This window comes from Crinia signifera, chromosome 19 (assembly GCF_055691185.1).
Source record: "Crinia signifera chromosome 19, ASM5569118v1, whole genome shotgun sequence".
In the NCBI taxonomy this organism is placed as follows: Eukaryota; Metazoa; Chordata; class Amphibia; order Anura; family Myobatrachidae; genus Crinia; species Crinia signifera.
Genome location: NC_139226.1, coordinates 63349219 through 63370215, shown reverse-complemented (window position 1 = coordinate 63370215; position 20997 = coordinate 63349219). Strand labels below are relative to the sequence as shown.

The 20997-nt window shown below is 41.3% G+C and overlaps 1 protein-coding gene across 2 annotated transcripts in view; it reads right to left on the bottom strand.

Annotated features, from left to right (window-relative positions):
• The window catches only part of TTYH1 (tweety family member 1), a 154139-nt gene that overhangs the window by 95241 nt on the left and 37901 nt on the right, over positions 1-20997 (bottom strand). For both annotated transcript variants that reach the window (XM_083162687.1, XM_083162689.1), the window contains exon 2: positions 5569-5741. In XM_083162687.1, coding sequence (XP_083018813.1) covers positions 5569-5741 — 173 coding nt within the window. The remainder of the gene's footprint in view (positions 1-5568; positions 5742-20997) is intronic.

The following is a 20997-nucleotide window of genomic DNA, read 5'->3' as shown; positions in this document are numbered from 1 at the left end:
ATTGCCAGGGGAGGTTACATGGTCATTGCCATGGTGGGTCACATGCTCATTGCCACAGGGGATTACATGCTCATTGTCCTGTGGGGGGTTACATGCTCATTGGTGTTGACACATGATCATTGCCAGGATTACATGCTCATTGCCAGGGGGTGGTTACCTGCTTGTTGCCAGGGGGGTTACAAACTCATTGCTTGGGTGGGTTACATGCTCCTCGCCAGAGGGATATATTTTCGTTGCCAGAGGTGTTACCTGCTCATTGCCATGGGGGTAACGCAGATGTACTGGCTAGTTGCCATGGGTATTTACATGCTCACTGCCATGGGGAATTACATGCTCGTTGCCATGGGGGGGGGTAACATGCTAGTTGCCATCAGGGGTTTACATGCTCATTGCCAATGAGGTGTACATGATCTTTGCTAGGGAGCTGCTGGTGCACAGAATGCCAGTGTTCCCAGAATCTGCACTTCCTGATAGCACTGTACTCCCCTGACAGAAGCTGAAAGTGCAATAGGGCTTCCTCATCTAACGCATTGCCCATTTTTGGAGATGAGCAGGGTCTCTGCATGCAAGCATAGACTCCACAACCCTGGTTCCCCCCACCCCATTGTCTTCGGGCCGGACTGTCCTGGCCTTTGGCACAGGAAAGGAGGGAGTAAAGGGGGCCGCTGGCTGTTAGGGATGCAACCAAGGTGGTATAGGTGACACTGTTTACTTGCCCAGCAGTCCTTAAAGCCTCCTGCAGGCTAAGGCTTCACTTATAACAGTCACATTTGTGAGGGCGAATTAGGTCTGCCCCACTACGGTGCCGCCAGGTCTTACAGGGGGACAAGGCTGTTATAGGAGGCTGGGCAAGGCAAATACAGGACTGTAGTCAGACTGGGACATAAAAGGCTCTTAACAGTACCCCCTCTTGATGAGGGGTCAAGGAACCCCAATATCCATTTTTTCCACAACAATTGATACAATAGAAAACCTGGCATGCTTGTACAAACATCAAAGAGGTGACAAACAGAAACAAACGGTGGCTGCAACATGTAACACCAGAATGCCGATTCTCTTCCTTGGCTCCTGGAGTTTAAGCCCCTTTTCACTAACTCATTTCAGAATATATGTTCCTCCTGCTACTGCAAATTTTTTTTATGTAAATTACACTCCCTACTCCCTCAGTTAAACTGTTACATAGATCAACAAGAGTAATAGTAGTATTGAAAGCTTTGCTAGCGCTGTTGTAATACAGGGACTTTTGGGGACTGACACATTATGCAGCTGTTTTTGGAGGGAAGTGTAAATCTACAGATGTTCTGACCTTTACCCTCTCCCAGGACCCCTCATTAGCTTACTTCAATGGTATCCCCCTAGCAGTACACAATCTGGACAAATACATCCTTGGACATATCTTGATATCAGCCAGGGTCGCTTATTGCTCACAATTGTCAAAGACTCAATTTCTCTTTGAAATGGAGACAATGTAGGCCCCAAATTCCTCTAAGCCCTCATCAACTATCATGAAGTCTTGCCTACTGCACCTCAATAAATCTTAAAAATCTAAAAAAATTATATATTAGCACCTATATATAATAGGCATATAAATGATCTTTTATATTGGAATGGCCACTCATAGAAATCACAGCATTCCCTGACTGTGATTCCCATGAGTAATAATATTCCCCAAATCAAGAAACACCCCATGAAAGTCCTGCAAAAATTTATTTTTTTGTAATATAGCAGCACAATTTGATGAGATCAACTTGGTGGAGCAGCACAAATTATGTGTAAAGTACAAGCCATGATAATTATTTCCAAGGCTTTAAACTTAGAAGGAACAAAGGAGAGGTCCTAGGAAGAGGACAAATGAGAACAAAATGTGTATTCCTATTACTGCTGGGAATAGAGAAGCAGCAAAGACCCAGTACCACCCAGAACCAATGAACAAGTGAAGCCTTGTGCCTTTGTTATTGGACTTGGTCAGAGGGAGAGAAAGAAAGATGAGAGAGAAAAAAGAGAGAGAAATAGCTAACCACAAATACACTGTTTATACTGTCCTTAAACCACTAAATAAATATGGTTTGATATTGTACAGTCCAAAATCTAAAGATAGATAAGAAGGGAAATTATTTTGTATGACCTTTTCATTACATTTGTAATTATTATCTAACAATGTAGTAAATGAAAAATTATAAAATTCAATGATTTTTTCTATTTAAAGTACCTTCTTCAAAAATAACAAGAATTTGTTTTACTTGTGATAAAGTAGCTGGTAGTCATATGTGAGACACATAACACATTCATATCTCCTCAATAACCTGGGAGGAGACATAGGCATATCTCAAAAAGTAGAACCAATTTAAAAAAAAAGTGTGGCATATTCATGTTTAGGAGCACAGATTTATCGAATTTGACTCTTAAATCCCTGGCAACAGATTAACTGCTCCTCAGTGTAATAATAGCATCAGAAAACTATATTGCATATACAAGTTGAGTCTTCCATATCTGAAAATCCGAAATGCTTAATATTTTTAAATCTAATTTTTTATTTTTAGCTCAACTGAGATTTTTTGCTTTCTGATGACTCCTTGTGCATAAACTGTATTATTCTCAGCATGTGTTTAGTAGATTCATATACCATCACAAGATATCTGATTATGACTTGCAAATATTCCAAAATACAGAAAATACCAAGATCCAAAATACTTGTGTTCCCAAGCATTCCTTATATGGGAGACTCAACCTGTAAATGTTCTTTTTTTTATTTTTATTTTAAAGAAAGAGGCATAAAGTAATCTGCAAATGAATGTAAAATAATCAAGTCACAATCATATACTAAGTATAACCAATAACAATGACCATTTTGTTAAAGTTAAAGATCATTAAAACATAAGCAGATCCTTTCCATATAATTCATAGGACATTGAGATTGACAATCACATGCTAGAGACAAGAAATAAGTAATCATGACTATTTTGTATAATCCAAATTTCATTAAAACATAGGCAGATTCTTGTCACATACATCACATATTTATTGTGATTTTAATATGCGAGGTGTTACTAAATAGGATTTTTATTCATTTTTATTGACTAATTATAAAGAAAGTGTTCAATCCAACTTCATTGTGGGATTGGACTATAATTACATTTTATTGTCTGCATTTCTGTATAATATTGCAGAGATTACGAGTATGACAGGGGTATTGTCAGTTATGTTTGTAGATATATGCTGTAATGTGGTTGTTGCACCACTGTCATACAATTTATCTACAGAAAGTGTTTGTTATACATGAATTGATTGTTATACAGTAATATCGCTGGAGACATTTTTCAGAATGTCTGCAGCTAGTAAAGACACACTTCTGCAGAACTCCAGAATCTTTTGGTGATTTGCACACAGACCATTTTACAATATTGTTTTGATGGTAGATTATAATTCAGTCATACGCAGATCAATAGAATGTTAATCTAACTCAGGGAACCTCACGTGTGTAGGTTTATTAAAATGTACACCCATTCCAATGCCGTTTGATCAGAAAAATGCATGTACCTGACAGGAGGTGCGTAAACAAAACCAATTTATCCATGTCTTCCTATAGATGACTTTGAAGCTGCTTAGCTGGAACCAAACAAAAATGTGATATTTAAACTGCCATGTGGCTAAAAGTTTTTCAGACCAGGGGCGTGAAGCTATACATACGAAAAATCCGGTAAAAACCCTGTTAATGATTTTGATAATTTTGACATCAACTGAGCCTGCAGCAGCTGGATTATCATCATCAGCCGGCCAGGTAAGGGAGGGAGGGGGAGCCACCGGAGAGCTTACAGGGACTCGCTGCACATTGCCGGGCACATCGCAAAGGACAGCTCTTAACGCAAGTGCTGTCCTTTGCAATAATTATTGCATATATTAAGGCATACGCAATAATGATCTATGCGGTAGCCGGCAATGTGCGGTGGAGAGGAGCTGCAGATGTTACTGCATCCCGCCTGTTTCGAGCCGCCTTGCACCGACCCACCCTCACCTGTGTCTGGGCAACACAGTGCTGAGCTGCATGAACTAGTGACCTCCTCTTCCCTGCACTGTAAATCCTCCGGGTGCAGGGAGAAGGAGGAGAGCTGGCACGCAGCAGCAGCAGCATCCGGCCAGGTAAGGGAGGGAGGGGGAGCCACCACGACCCGCTGCACATCGCCGGCCACATTGCAAAGGACAGCTCTTATCTCAAGAACAGTCTTTTGCAATAATTATCGCATATGTTATATAATTACGCAATTAGCACTCTGCCTCATTAAGGGGACGTTTCCATTCTAGCTGTTCTGATTGGACATTGCTCCCTATATTACCCTGTCTGCCTTAAGCTCTGTGCTGGTTATATTGCTTGTTTCAAGCTATTGCAGCAGATGATACTGAGCCCTTGCCTGTATACCCTGATCCTATCCACCCCTATGTTCACCTACCTGCATTCTGTTCCCCAAAGTTTGTTTAACACTTCATATGCCTGTGCTGTGTTTGGTCCTGTTTTTCCCAGCTGTTACTTGCTCCAGAGGAGCTTTGGTTTTTATTCTGGGATTATTCCTGTGTCCTGTCACTACTCTGTACTTATGTCTACATCTACAGTACAGTGTCACTAGTGTGTAAATTCCGCAACAGTGGTCCGTTGCCATTGTAGCATATCTTTGTTCTCTGTTTGTCCTGTGTCTGGCCCTTCCTTTTGTGTCCCAGTCTGACTCCAGTCCTTTATTTGCATGGCCCATCCTCGTATAGCAGCCTTGTCCCCCTGTAAAACCTGGCAGCACCGGAGTGGGGCAGATCTAATTCGCCCTCACAAATGTTGCTGTTATAGGTGAAGCCTTAGCCTGCAGGAGGCTTTAAGGGCTGCAGGGCAAGTGCAATAGAGCCACCTATACCACCTTGGTGGCATCCCTAACACCACCCTAAGGATGAAAGGTTTGATAATTTTTTTATATGGTTTTGACATAAAAACTTGAAATCTGAACACTGGTCTGATTTGATTTGGTAACAACAGTGGTCTGATGTGATTTAGAACATTTGGTTTGGGGTAAATGAGGTATCTAACCAATAACACCTCCCAGCACAATCTAATTTACATTTATTTTGTAGCTTAAATAACAGAAATCAATGTGAACATTCCGTATTGCATGTAGCTATTATACAGGGAAATGATGTACAGTTATTTAAACTTAGGTAGCCTAGGTACAGACCCTTACATTATTAACAGTAATGATGTCCCTTTTATGGAGAATAGTTGATAAAAGCTATAAAAGAATGTTAGGGGACCTGTAGCCCCTTATATTTACACGGTTGATGCCAATAAAGAGAAATGTATGCTATAATAGACATAGCGGTACAGTATTAATTGGCTCTGCCCTCACTATTTTAGGTCTTGCTCCTCTGCATAATTACCGTCCTGACATGAGTGTAGTACCAGTCTGGGTGATACAATTATTGTCTCTGACCTATTTAGTGCAGCCTCAGGAATACCTACTGGGGTCCCTGACAAATGTAATGCCATATACTGTACATGAAGCGAGATATACTACATTAATTGTCTGTACTCACCAACATATGATGACAGCTGCTACACAGCTCCAGGTGATACAGCAGACACGATTGCTCTTAGAATCATCTTCTTCCTGAGAGCTGCAGCAGCAGAATCTGATTAAATACACACAGATTAAGACAAGGCTGATGGCCAGGCAGAGTCCTGCAATGCCGGCTAAGAAAAGAAGTGCCTGGAGAAAAGAGAAGAAGGAACATTATTAGGAGCTGCAAAGCTGGATGTGAATTCTTCATGAACATTGAGCTAACATGGCTGCCATGAAATGTTAAGTCTTGTAGTTCTACCACAGCTGGAGACTCAGTCGTTATCAGAGGCTCTTGTAATATAATAAAATTATACACAACCCGCAAAAATGGAGAACAACAAGACAGTAATCGGCTGTGTGTGTCCGAATCGAGCAACACTTAAACTTCGCGGTCAGGCACCACTTAGTAAGCAAAACACTTGAATCCCCCCTTGGAGATGAGGAGCAGCATTCACCTTCTATTATATAGTATAGCGCTATACATGTGTAATATATTATCAAGCCTCTATTTCAGTATCAATAATAAGCTCTTGTGATAAACTAAAACTTCCATTGTGCTATCACATAATAAGCAACTGATTGGTCATCCTTCTGACATACACAAGATCTAGGGCTTCAATGTGCACAATGGCTAAAAATAAAATAATATTGATAACAATATTTTTAATACAGAATTTAAACATTAAATTCGGAGCTCTGTTCGAATTGTACCATCTTAACAGTGACAAATTGCAACAATGATCATTTTTACCTCACACACATTGTGCACAGTAAGAGTTATGTTGGGCTACTGTAGCTATAGACAAAGTGCACCACCACACATCACAAGAGCTGCCCCTACAAATTTTGGGATCGGGACTCATTTCCAGTCTGGGCCCCTCTGGCCTCTCATCTCCCCCCCCCCCATCCCCTCTCATCCCCCCTCCATTCACTTACCGCCCGACTCCTGCTCCCTCATGCACTCCTGCTGAATGCAGCAGGTCCCAAAGCACAGGCTTCTTCAATGCAGGATGCCTGTGGCCAATTAAAATGCAGCACCGGCTGGTGAGCCAATCAGAGCTCGTGTACCGGCAACCGCTCTGATTGGCTAATGGTATAGGAATTCTGATTGGCTCAAAAGCTGGTGCAGCATTTTACTTGGCCACCGTGTACTGCATTGAAGAAGCCTGTGCTGTGTTCAGTGCACCGAGCACGGCGCAGGCAGCACATTGGAGGCATTTGGTAAGGGGGGAGGGGGGCACTTTGCAGTGGGCAAAAAGGAGCTGCCCAAGCCCTTCCAGAGGCCGAGGCCTGGGACAGCTGTACCCACAGTACCCCCCAATTGGCGGCCCTGCACATCACAACCCAACATCGCTCCATATTGAATTGCTCCATTATAATTTGTGTTGTGCAATTCTGTAGGCACCAGAATATTTACATGGTCTGAATGTTAAAATAAAAACATTCTGGGCGGGATGTATTAAAATATTTCGCCGCCCTTCGCCGCCCCCCCGCCCTGATGCTGCCGCATATGTACTAACATATGCGGCTGGCATCGCGGTGCGGTGACGGAGGCCCCCCGCGATACCTGTACACTGGTGTGCGGGGAGTCTCCATCACCTCCCTGCCGCAACGCTCTCCCCTAACGCCGGGGACAGCTATGCATGCAGTCCCCGGCGCTTCCTCCTCCCCCCTGCAGCCGGAAGGATGTCCGGCTGTGTCACTAGGGGGAGGCAGGGCTTACCTTCCGGGGTCCAGAAGGACCCTTCAGGAAGGTAAGCCAGAGGTGGGGTCGGCGAGGCGGCGGGTTTGCGTCGGCATAGGCTTCTATAGGGTATCGCCACTCAAAGGTGGCGATACCCTTCAGTGCGGTTTCATTTTTGATACATTGGAAAATGCGGTAAAACCGCATTTTCCATTTGATACATCTCACCCTCTGTCTGTTGCAGTTATGACCATAGCAACATTCTGTCTTCATCGACAATATGTATGTCAACATTTTGTCCATGTTGGCATTCAAAATCTTGTTAATTTAATGCGTGTAAGTCATAGGACCATATGCATCAAGCTTCAAAAATTTATAAAATGGAGAGTGATAAGCAAACAGCCAATCAAATCCTTATGGTAATGTTACAGGCTGGGTTACTGATTGGCTAGTTGTTTATCACTCTCCATTTTATCACTTACTAAAGCTTGATAAATCTGCTTGCTAGCACTAAGAGCAGATAGACAGGTCACCCGCTAAATCATTCAGAATAGTCATCGTAATTCTGAATGTAAACAGGAATTGTGTTTGAAAGCTATTCACTCATATGTTACGTATCAAAGCCATAAAGCTGCAAAACTGGGTCAACATTAATTTTGGAAACCTTATGATAATTAGTACTTCTTTCCAAAGATCTTCCTCTCAGCTAATTATACGTGTTCCACTTTTACAACAAGACTCAGCTACACAGCTGATTTACAATTTTTGATCTAACATTATTTCATGGGAAATGCCATATTTGTTTCCTCATATACCAGAAAATATGCTCTCTGACAATAATTCCAGTAGTGTCACCAAGGAAAAGATCACAAATGCGCCACCTTCTCATTTATACTTACAGTAAGAGAATGTGATGGCAGATAAGAGCCATATGGCCCATCTAGTCTGCCATAATTACACACACACACTCTGGTTCATTTTTGTTTGGAATTGTGGGAGGTAACCAAAGTACCCTGCGGAAACCCACAAAAGCACAGGGGGAATGTACAAACTCCATACAGTAAAGGACAATGTAGGAATTTGACTTATGGCCTCAGTGCTGTGAGGCAAAAATGCTAACCATTACACCATCTGTGCTTTTTTACTAATAAAATTTCAAATATTTACTAATACAGAAAACTGTCATTTTATGATATCCATCTGTTTACATGTCCCACGGGCTAACTATGAACTATTGGATAGCATTTGCACCAACAGTCATGGCATTGGCTGGGATAAAATGTCTTTGGAATAGAACCAGGCTGGGAGGTACTGCACAAATATGCTGAAAATTCTAAACAAGCCTAAAACACAAAAACACGGCAGCACCAGGTTGCACATACTCTCGCTCTGTGTACTGTATTTTTAGAATTTAGTTACTGTACTATTCTACGGTTGAATTTATATATTCAACAGAATGCGACAATCCGATTTTTGACATACTATAAATGTTAACATGGTCATAATGTTGAGATGCACATTATGTCAGTATTGTGTATATAGACAGTTGGCATGTTGACAAGGCTTTTTTTTCATTATTTAACCCTTTGAGTGCCAACGCTGTGAGAGATGTGCGAAATATCTGCTAAAAATGGGCCATAGTCGAGGAATATGAATCACTTTAGTCAATTATCTTAAGTTTACTGTAGTTAAATATTGCACCCAAAAACAAAACCAGTTGCTAGATATTAAAACCTCAGATTACAAAGTAATTTAAATATAATATTCATTTTAGAAAATATCTACCTCGCCTCTATAAGGAACAGCAATAGTATAAACTATTGGCTATATATATATATATACTTTTTTATACTGTGAATGAAGTTGGCAACTGGCTGCCTTTATGTATATTAATAAATTGTTTTCATTTTAATTTATGTTAATATGTGTATCTAGATTATGCCGTACCAGACATCAACAACCGTGGAGTAGAATTATATATGAAAAACAACAACATGTCGGCATTCTCAACTTTGACACTATGAGGGGTATTCAGAGTTTGCTGTTAACTTTAAAAATTCAATATTTCTGACTTATCGATTCTTTCGGCATGCAAATTAATTTTCTAAAGGCGCAAATTCGACCTATTCTAATTTGTAAAGTGGCATAACGCCCCTCGCGCAAAATTGATGCGAAAAGTGGGCGTCTTTTTGCCTTCCCACCGTTGAATCTCCTATATAAGTTATCGCTCTGCATGGTGAGACACCATTTTCCATTAAGAGAAAGGAGGAGTGCCTTGCGTTTTCGGCCTTTGTACAAACGACACCAGAATATCAGCGGAATATAAGGACAACGCCTTAACATAGGTGTCCAAATCAATAACCTCAAAATTGAGGTAGTGAATGGCTCCACTTTCGTAGTCAGTGAAAAAAGGGAAATATACAGAAATAACCGAGGATAGCCCTAAAAAAAAAAAAATCCAAACAACAGCAGACTGCAAGATGCATTGATCTCCCTGAAGTCTCAAACAGTGTCTACACTGAGGGAAGATCAGAGTCCTGGGAAAAAATATTGATCACATGTATGACAGTGCATCATGAGACAATTATAATAATAATAATTTATAAATAATATATACATTTGTGAGTATGATAAAAACAAAAAATTCTCAGATAAATGAAAAGAACATAATTTTAAGGAACAAATAAGAATAAAATGAACAACATTTTTTTTTATTATGACGTGGCATGGTTCTGTGGCTTAAGAAAAGGCACAATGACATTGCCAAAAGTCTCCCTGAAAAGTAGCGATAAAATATGCGAGAGTGAATATGCAAAATCAAACACAAGTGAATTCACATTAACATTTCGATGAAGTTGAAAAAAAATTTACGTTTTTTACGTAAAAAAAAGGAGTCAGACAAAAAATGAAGGTATGAATAGGTGACAACATTTCAAGTTTTTATAATGCTAAAAATGTGAATGGTTCCACAAAAAAACACTTTAACAACCAACTCTGAATACCCCTATATGGGTGGTATTCAATGCCATGGCGAGGATAGCTTTTTTGGCAATGAAAATACACCTCTATTATGTGTAGATAGGTATCCAGATGGTTAACATACTATGTCTAGGATGACAATCAATAGGACTCCAGCATATGCAGTGGTAAACGCAGGATTTTCAGAAGGGGGTTTCCAGAGGGGCGGAGCAATGCACGGAGATGGACACTTAGGTGACCCAGTATATGCCGGGTCAGTTAAAGTATTATAGATAGACCAAATGTATATAAATAATAATACATTTTTATATATATATATATATATATATATATATATATATATATATATATATATATATATATATATATATATATATATATATATAGAAGAAGAAGAGATAGATGTGCGCTCTATATGTTTCACCACTTTAGTACATTAGCAGTCATGCATTGGTACATAAAATAAGTTTTTTATTATAAATTTCATCACAATAATAGAGTATCAGTAAAAAGGCTTATACAAAGTTTGGTTCACTTTTCAAATACAGATCACAGTATTGTTCAAATAAGTAGTGTCAGATCCAACTTCATGATGTGTGTAACTTCTTAGGATGCGAGAACCCTACGCGTTTCGTCCCTTTAGGACTTCATCAGGGGTAAAATAAGGATCTGAGTGGTGAAAAATATGAATATGCCATAAGTAATGTAATTTTACATCTATACACGTGTATATTTTTAAGTCTCATTAGAGAGGGTTATATTTGGCTGGAGGAGGGTGAAGGTGAAAAAAGAGAGAGGGTGAATTCCATGAGGTGGTGAAGGGAGAACGAGACGGAAGAGAGACAACATGATCCAGTTAAGTATGGGTTATTCCAAAAAGGAGTCCCAACTGGGTGAGGAGTCCATAGGATTATATAAAGTTTCAAAAAAGAACTTATGTCCTAAAGTTGACATAATAAAGTGATATAGATAGACTTCAGTAGAAGTCTAAATAGCTAAGTGATAGACCCCAAAGGTTAATGGGGGGAAGATTTCTTGTGTTAAGGTCCTAAATGTTGAAGTGATGTGAAAGACCATTCTATGAAGGTTCAATAGTTGTATAGTCATAACAATCACCAAGAAAGAGGCATAGAAGTGATTTGAGGACCAATTAAGTGAAGTATCGATAATTATATCGTCAGAACAATCACCAAGAAGGTTAGTGGGAGAAAAGAGCTCCCTGTGTGTAAATATTGAAATTTTATAGGTGTGATAACAAATCAAACACCTTAGTGTAAATAGAAAGAGTGAGGTATAAACTCAACATACCCAATTTGAATTATATCGTGAAAATTAATTACTTCCGGTAATGAGGATCGTTTTGTAAAGGGTTACTGACCACGTTCAGATAAAATCTCTGTCCTGCAGAGATATGGGACTTCAAAAAGTCCTATAGATAAATGTAATAATAATTAGCTATGTCACAATATGTACATGAATTATTAAATTAAATGTTGTGGGTGGAAGTCGCACCCTAAAAATTCCACATACCAATTTTCGCTGATAATAGTGAAACTGTCCTGCAGAGATATGGGACTTCAAAAAGTCCTATAGATAAATGTAATAATGGTTAGCTATGTCAGAATATGTGCATGAATTATTAAATTAAATTTTGTGGGTGGAAGTCGCACCCTAAAAATTCCACATACCAATTTTCGCTGATAATAGAGAAACTGCTCTACCACAGAGGGCACTTCCATTACATTTAGATAAAATCTCTGTCCTGCAGAGATATGGGACTTCAAAAAGTCCTATAGATAAATGTAATGGAAGTGCCCTCTGTGGTAGAGCAGTTTCTCTATTATCAGCGAAAATTGGTATGTGGAATTTTTAGGGTGCGACTTCCACCCACAAAATTTAATTTAATAATTCATGCACATATTCTGACATAGCTAACCATTATTACATTTATCTATAGGACTTTTTGAAGTCCCATATCTCTGCAGGACAGTTTCACTATTATCAGCAAATATTGGTATGTGGAATTTTTAGGGTGCGACTTCCACCCACAACATTTAATTTAATAATTCATGTACATATTGTGACATAGCTAATTATTATTACATTTATCTATAGGACTTTTTGAAGTCCCATATCTCTGCAGGACAGAGATTTTATCTGAACGTGGTCAGTAACCCTTTACAAAACGATCCTCATTACCGGAAGTAATTAATTTTCACGATATAATTCAAATTGGGTATGTTGAGTTTATACCTCACTCTTTCTATTTACACTAAGGTGTTTGATTTGTTATCACACCTATAAAATTTCAATATTTACACACAGGGAGCTCTTTTCTCCCACTAACCTTCTTGGTGATTGTTCTGACGATATAATTGTCGATACTTCACTTAATTGGTCCTCAAATCACTTCTATGCCTCTTTCTTGGTGATTGTTATGACTATACAACTATTGAACCTTCATAGAATGGTCTTTCACATCACTTAAACATTTAGGACCTTAACACAAGAAATCTTCCCCCCATTAACCTTTGGGGTCTATCACTTAGCCATTTAGACTTCTACTGAAGACTATCTATATCACTTTATTATGTCAACTTTAGGACATAAGTTCTTTTTTGAAACTTTATATAATCCTATGGACTCCTCACCCAGTTGGGACTCCTTTTGGGAATAACCCATACTTAACTGGATCATGTTGTCTCTCTTCCGTCTCGTTCTCCCTTCACCACCTCATGGAATTCACCCTCTCTCTTTTTTCACCTTCACCCTCCTCCAGCCAAATATAACCCTCTCTAATGAGACTTAAAAATATACACGTGTATAGATGTAAAATTACATTACTTATGTCATATTCATATTTTTCACCACTCAGATCCTTATTTTACCCCTGATGAAGTCCTAAAGGGACGAAACGCGTAGGGTTCTCGCATCCTAAGAAGTTACACACATCATGAAGTTGGATCTGACACTACTTATTTGAACAATACTGTGATCTGTATTTGAAAAGTGAACCAAACTTTGTATAAGCCTTTTTACTGATACTCTATTATTGTGATGAAATTTATAATAAAAAACTTATTTTATGTACCAATGCATGACTGCTAATGTACTAAAGTGGTGAAACATATAGAGCGCACATCTATCTCTTCTTCTTCTATCTATCCCACCTGGTACCTACATTTAACAGCTAGGTACGGTAGAAGTGCTGCTCACTAACCAGCGCAGAAAAAGAACCACACTTCCCCCCCATTTTCTATATATATATATATATATATATATATATATATATATATATATATATATATATATACATATACATACATATATATACATACAGGGGCATTAACAGCAGTGTAGGCCCCTGGGCATAGCAATGTATTGGGGCCCGTACCGATCCTCCAGTGGTAGGGGTGGGGGAAGCTTTGATGTCCCACGGGTGGTAGGGGGTATTATATCAACCGCTCAGCATGTAGGGCCTGGATCAGTAATTTCCACTAATTACCCCTTTACTGCACAGATGGTGGGAGAAGGGGGCATTGGGCTGAATGAAGGGGCCCTGATACATAACTTCCAGGGTGGTAGAGAATGTTTAATATGCAGAGGAGGGGTGTATAGTGGAGTGGGCTTATTATTCATCATTTTCTGGTGGGAGAATAGCTTGCTTGACTGCAGATATCTCCAGTTCCCGTAAATAGATTTCTTAGATTTTAATGGAATTAAAAACTAGAGAATTCCACCTACCAAATGGTACTGGGGACTAGGAGATCAGAGTTCAGGAGGCAGAGCAATCCACAAAAGAGTATCTAAAACTACATACCAGGTGTGTGGAGCTGGAGCAGTAACCAGCTGCTGGAAGGCTGATTTCTCTGGTTCTGGGAAGAGTAGAGACAAGCTACTAGTGTCTATCAAAGTGGGAGAGTCTCAGCTTAGGGATATACCCTCAGAAAAACTCTAAGTCAGACAGAACCCGAAATATCTGACTGGGAATAGCAATTAATAGGCTTGGATGGGGACCACTGCTTTGAAGTCAGATATCTCTGGTTCCCAAGGACCGATTTTTAAAATTCTTGTACCCATGGAAAGAGGGGACCCTCAGCTTTCAGCCTAGGGCCTTTAGACTCCTAGGGGGGTTTCTGGGTACTCAGAAACCCCCCCTGCGTGCGCTACTGATATGGGCGATATGCATATGATCAATGGTCAACATAAGCAATAGGTAAATATGGCAATAATCAACACATGAAGAGTTCAACTTGAGTTTTTCACATTTTTTTTCTTTTTTTTTACTTTTTCATACTAGTTAGCAGTCCTCAATAATTGCTGTTAGTCGTGTTCAGCAGCTGAGATCAGATAATGATAACTTGGAATGATACTGTACTGCTCCACTAACTGGAACTGCTGTCATTTTACTGAGGGAAATATTTCTGTTATATACATTTACGTTACCCAATATTTTTTTCCATTTTTTAAATGTCAATGTGTAATTGTAATCCATGCCTTGTGCGATTCTCATTGCTTGCTGTTCACTTTCATTTAAACTTCAACACATCTTGTTGAATATAATTTCCATTAAAAGGAAATACGAGCAGAATAAAAATTAGCTTGGAAGTGTTATCTGCTGTTTGCATGGCTGTAATAAATGGATCCGACAGATGAAATATTGTGGGGCATAAGCAAGAAATTAGCCATGAGTCTAAATTCATGCTTGGATAATCCATCTATCAAAATTGCAATGCTGTTCCTGCCATTTGACCCTGCCAATTGAAATTTTATATCAAGATATACAGTATATAGGGATTTGTCAGATGTATACAGTAGGTAGAATTCCAGAAAAGGTTTTTTCTGGCAAACAGACATATAATCATTGTATACCAGCCTACCAGTGATATTTGAACTTGTTGTCATATTTTGGTATATGCAGAGTTTTCCCATTTCTGAACAAACATTCCCTGACAGGTTATATATTCTCATATCCAAATGTCAATTATGTAATCAAATAGAAAAATATATAAAGTATGTTATTATAGATCAGTGGTTACCAATAGTATTGGTAATGGCGGAAGAAGTCTCCTGATGGTGGAAGAGATTTCCCGTTGCCATGGATATTAACCATGACATGTTACTTTTGGTTCCATCTGCAGGATCATCAGTGTTTCCTTGTGCTTTTGCCTGACCAGCAATCCCCTGGAAGATACCCATGATGCCTTCAGACATCATCTATCATCTGCCCCGCGCTGACATGGGTGGAGGAAGCAGTGGTATTAGCAGAATCCATGGAGACAGTACACAGCAAGCGGCCAGACACAGAGGGGCCCAATTCCCAAGGACACACTACACCTCTGCTACTCCTTAATATAAGTACACGCATAAGGATACACGTACCACTCTCTCCCACTTTACGCATAAGTACTGTGGATATTTCAAATTGAGAGGTAGGGTACCCCTAAATGTAAAGCCTAATTAATGGGTACAGGAGAGAAAAACGGTTACGAACCACTGTTCTCAATCATGTACTGTACTTGTCACGCCTGGGGTCTGAGTCAAGATGACAAAGGCGTCAGGCATAGGTTCTGACCGATGGATTAATCTTGGAGGCTTGATGAAACTCTTGTACATGAACCCAGAGTATAGAACTTGATGTTAACCCGAAGGTGTGACCCAACTGGAGGAAGCTGTTAGTAAAAGTAAAGTCTTTTATTAAACACAGAAGGTGGTAACATCAGAGTAATTGGCAGTTTGAAGAATGCAGTGATGTATAACACAGTTCACAGATATTGGTATGGTAATAGATATGTATACTTTATGTATACATTGATGGTTAATAGTAATATGTGCAGTGATAAAGCTCTTCAAGGCAGTATTGCCACAAAGCACAATATACAAGAGGGTACGTTACTCTGGCTGCCAATGGAGTTGGTTCAGGAACGATCTTGTAACATTAATACTTCAGTATCAGACAGGACACCATGGAGAAGGGGCATGTAAGATTGTGCATACCTTCCAACATGACCCAATCCAGAAGGGACAAAATGCTGTCAATTTGGTCTTTACTCTTAATTTATGATTGGCGTCACCTCTATTGAACTAATTAATTTATAATAAAGGGAAGTCCCGGTAGAGATGATTGTCCCTCCTGGAATGAGATCACGTTGGGAGGTATGGATTGTGTATATTAAGTTTAAACCATTGAAGTATATTAGATTTAAACTAATAGTTTAATAATAATCAGTGGGCACTATTTATAGGATATCCTAATTAAGAGACATGTAAGAATGGCTTCTGTACTACTTGCACACTGGGGCAGAAATCAGGAGAGCTAGTGATGTCACTGTGATCTAGCCAGGGTGGGAGGGGGGTGAGAGGATGACAGAGGGGGGCCCCAAGGTACAGTTTCCCCTGCGTAAACCCCTTCAGGAGCTGCAAAAAGTGAATATATTTCCCAGTACCGTGTACACAACTATGATGCTGATGCAGGGCAAACACAAGTTTGTATAGCAGTCAGGGCTACTAATTGTCACAGTCAGAGAGCATTTGCAAACATATTGTATACTACTAAATACTACTATTACTATAAAATCTGGTGGGGGCTGGGGATGGTCACATCCTCGGCCCCCGGGGGACACAGCAGAACAGAGGAGGTGGAAGCGGAGGAGGTGGACGGAGGACATGATGGAGGACATGACGGAGGACAGGACAGATGACAGGAGAGACAATAGGAGTCCGGTCGAGACAGGTGGCAGCATCAGCCATTGCCCCAACAGAGGAGTCCACCGCGGCCTCCAGCTGGATCCCCTGGCCGCGTCACCCGACTGCCGTGTCACCCGGCTGCGACACACGCGGGCATCAGCTCGGCTTCCGGCAATGAATGAAGAGGAGTCCACCATGCACCAACAGGATCCCCTGGCCGTACTAACAGGATTCCCCGGCAGCAGCACACACGGTCCTCCGGCCTGCAGCCCCCTGGCCACTGTGCTCCAGCAGTCCGCAGGAGCCTGTCTGCCCCCACCTGATGCTCCAGCTCTGGGCGAAACCAGCGGCGGGGGCAGCCCCCAAGGAAGGAGGTACCACTACACCAGTGTTTGGGAACCCTTTCTGTTGGGCCTTTGTAAAGGGCCATTTACAATGTGTAAAAAACTTTCGTCCTATGCCATATGCCTATTACGCACTTACAAATCCCAGGCACCTGCTGGCAGCTTCACCCGTCCCGTCCCGTCCCATGCTGCGGCTGCTGCTGAGCTCCGGCTGATGCTGCTGAAGACTCCTCTTGCAAGATCTCCTGAGCTCTTACGAGAACTTCCCCTTCTTTGAAGCCTGGGCAAGCCGTCGGGCAGTGTGGGGGGGGGGGGGGGGGTTGCTACTGAATCTGGATACGGGTGCCGCCGGCAGGAGGTTCCCCACCGCTACACTACACTATCGGGGGCAGTCCAGAGAGGGCCCAACTCCGGCCCCCGGCCTGACTGAATCTCCCCTCCTCCCTCCCCCCTTGCCACCACCCCACCACCACCCACGCTGGCCTGTTGTGCCCCTCCACTGCTGCCCTGTGAGCAGCAACGTAAAGATGGTGCAGCTGATAGCTTCCTAGGATCTGTGCCGCTAGCCAAATATGTATCCCATGTCACCCATGTCGTGTTCCATATATCTGTACTGTTTTTACTGTCTACCTATCTGGCTGTTGCAATAACTAAGTGGCGCCGCTGAATGGCTGCCTGGGTGCTGTACAGATCAGTAAATATATGTTCCCCATGTCCGTGTCCCCCATCAGGATACATCTAGCGCATATCTGTACATGTCCTATATCTGTACTGTTTATACTGTCTACCTATCTAGCTGGTGCAATCAACAAGTGGTGCCACTGAATGGCTGCCTGGGTGCAGTACAGCTCAGTAAATAAGTCCCCCATGTCCGTGTCCCTTATCAGGATACGTCTAATGCAGGGGTCCTCAAACTATTTTGCTCTGGGACCCCATCAGACAATATAAATAATGACAGGACCCCAACAAGTGACTGCAGAAGGTCATCACATCACATGTGTAGTCAGCAGACAGCACATACATGTCAGCATTGTGGAGGCACAGAGTGATGTGAGGAGTCTTAAATAACAGACAATTCAACAGATTTTTCAGACTCCTTGAATCACTGACTGATATTAGAAAAGTCATCAGCCTGATGGTCAGTAACATGGAGTCGTGACCCCATGCTGAGAAGATCAGGACCCACTTTGGGGTCAGGACCCACAGTTTGAGAACCGCTGGTCTAATGTATATAAGTATGTGTGATATATATCTGTATTGTCACTGTTTTTAAGTGATTCTGATTCTAAAGAGCTGTCACCTATGTTTTATTTGAATATGAATTAGATTGAAATCCAATGGATCATTTTGTCAGATTGCTGCCTTGTACCTCTCAGCATATTATAAAACCCTAACCAGGCCTTATGCATGACTAATACTTTGGTTACATTTAATAGCATTGTAGCTTAATTTTACTATGTTTCTGGTGTACACATTTATTGTTGAATATATATCTCAAGCATTGCAATAATAGAAACCAATTGGCATATTCATTAGCTCTTCATTTATTTTGTAGAAAATAATAAAAAATAAATGAATTCCATACTTCAACATACTACGGTATTTAAAGAATATGTATTGGCACTGCTACCTAACAAAAAAGGATGTACAATTGTAATGAATGGCCCATTAATTATTTTCTACATTGTGTTTTCACTATCAGTGCCTATACATTTTATTTTATTTAATAGCACTTGTTTTATTTTAAAAAAAAAAATGTAGAAAATAAGTAATGGGGTCATTAATTAAAATGGTAAGCATGAGTACCTCCATCTTACATTTGTGCTGACATGACATACCACCACTATACAACAATGTAGGGGCCTACATTCATCAGGCTCCCAAAATACAACATTTTCTGCAGGAATTAACATCTTCAGGCATGCGCTCGTACACTACCACTCTGTATGAAGAGACCCCAAAGTGATTCAGACTTACCAGTATATGAAAAGTTGTGTTCTATATTTATGTTTGTAAATAATCTCTCTTTATTAATGATACATTTTGTGCAGAATATTAATATCCAAAAGTTTTATATTTTCTTCCTATGTGTGTGTTTGCAGTGTGTGTGTGAGCAGGTCTAACGTTATTGCTAATTAAGTGCTTCTTAAATTAGACCTCCAATATCAGTACTGAAGCTCTATCTGTGTAAAGTTTGTATGTTCTTACCATGTGTACATGGGTTTTATCCAGGTGTGGCATGCTAAGAGGTTAATTGGCTTCTGATGAAAAATAAATGAACCCTAGTATATATGTGTGTGTCTACATGTGGTATGGAATCCGAATATGGATTGTAAGCTCCAATGAGACAAGAAGTTATGTGAACTACTTATACTCTCTGTAACACGCTGAGATGCAGAATATGTGTACCACTGTGTATTATATATAAACTAGTAAGCCCGCTTGAACAGGGACGGATTAAGGTCTGTGAGGGCCCTGGACAGCAAAATTGTGGAGGCACCCACAGACACCCCCCTTCCCCCCCGAGGCTGTTACCTGGGCAGCACAAGCGGGCAGGGGGTCCCTGCAGCGGTCTGGGCAGTCAGCGCCGGGGTCCTTGCAGCGTATGAGAAGTCAGCGGCAGATGGGAACTAGTAGCAGTATTGTCTACTAGTTCCCACCCGCCGCAAGAACCCTACCACTGACTTCCCATCCAACTGCCCAGCCCACTGCAGGGACCCCCTGCCTGCCTGCGCTGCTCCGCCCACCTGCACTGGCCAACCCCGCTGCCCCGAGCACAGGCGACAGGAGCCCCACACTGGCAGCAGCGCCAGTGTGGGGGCCCCTTGTGGTTGGGGGACCCGGGGCAACCACCCCTGTCGCCCCGTGCTTAATCCGCCTCTGCGCTTGAAGCAAAAGCTACAAAAGCTAGACTGCTACCTTCTGTGTTTGTGCATGTGTGAGAAAGAGATGTAGTTTCACTCTCTGCCAGCAGATGGCAGTGTTTAGGAGACTCACGGACACTAAACATATATATATATAGATATAGATGATAACTGATTATTAAAAATTACAAATAAATGACACTGCAGCTTATTCAAATCCAGAGAAGGATATGCAGGTTCCCTGCACTTTTCATTGTGATACACTGTATATATGTGATGCTTAATGCAACTTATTATCTTGTTTCCAAATTGTTCAGTTTTTACCAGCTAAGTTCCCAAAGTACTAAGATCCTATTATTTATCTGATGTGCTTTGTGTGGAACTGACCTACCCATTGCCAGGGGCGGGCTGGGCCGGGGCACAGGGTGCCACATGCCCCCCGGGCTGGTATGTAGTGGCTGGGCTGGCTGTGTGAATCGCCCTGCTGCCGCAGCTGTCTCCGGGTCCTGCTGCCGCACACAGGCCTCCATGTATGGCGACGGCTCCTCCAAAAATGGCCGCAGCATTTACCCAGGGCTGCCGAGAGGGGGGCGGGTACAGTTTACCTGCAGAGGCCGGCGGCGGGAGCGCGGGTGGCCCTGCACCAGGTCTGAAGTACCAGGAACTTTTCCTGCCAGGGGAAGCCTGGGACCGGATCATTGAGGCTGCATGTAGTGAGGGGGCCCTGGAGGAGCTCCTGGAGGCTGACCCTGCTAGAAAAAACTTCCTGTACTGTAAGTACATTGTTCTACCTAGACTTTTACATATAGATATTCTAGTGTGCATGTGTGTATGTATGTATGTAT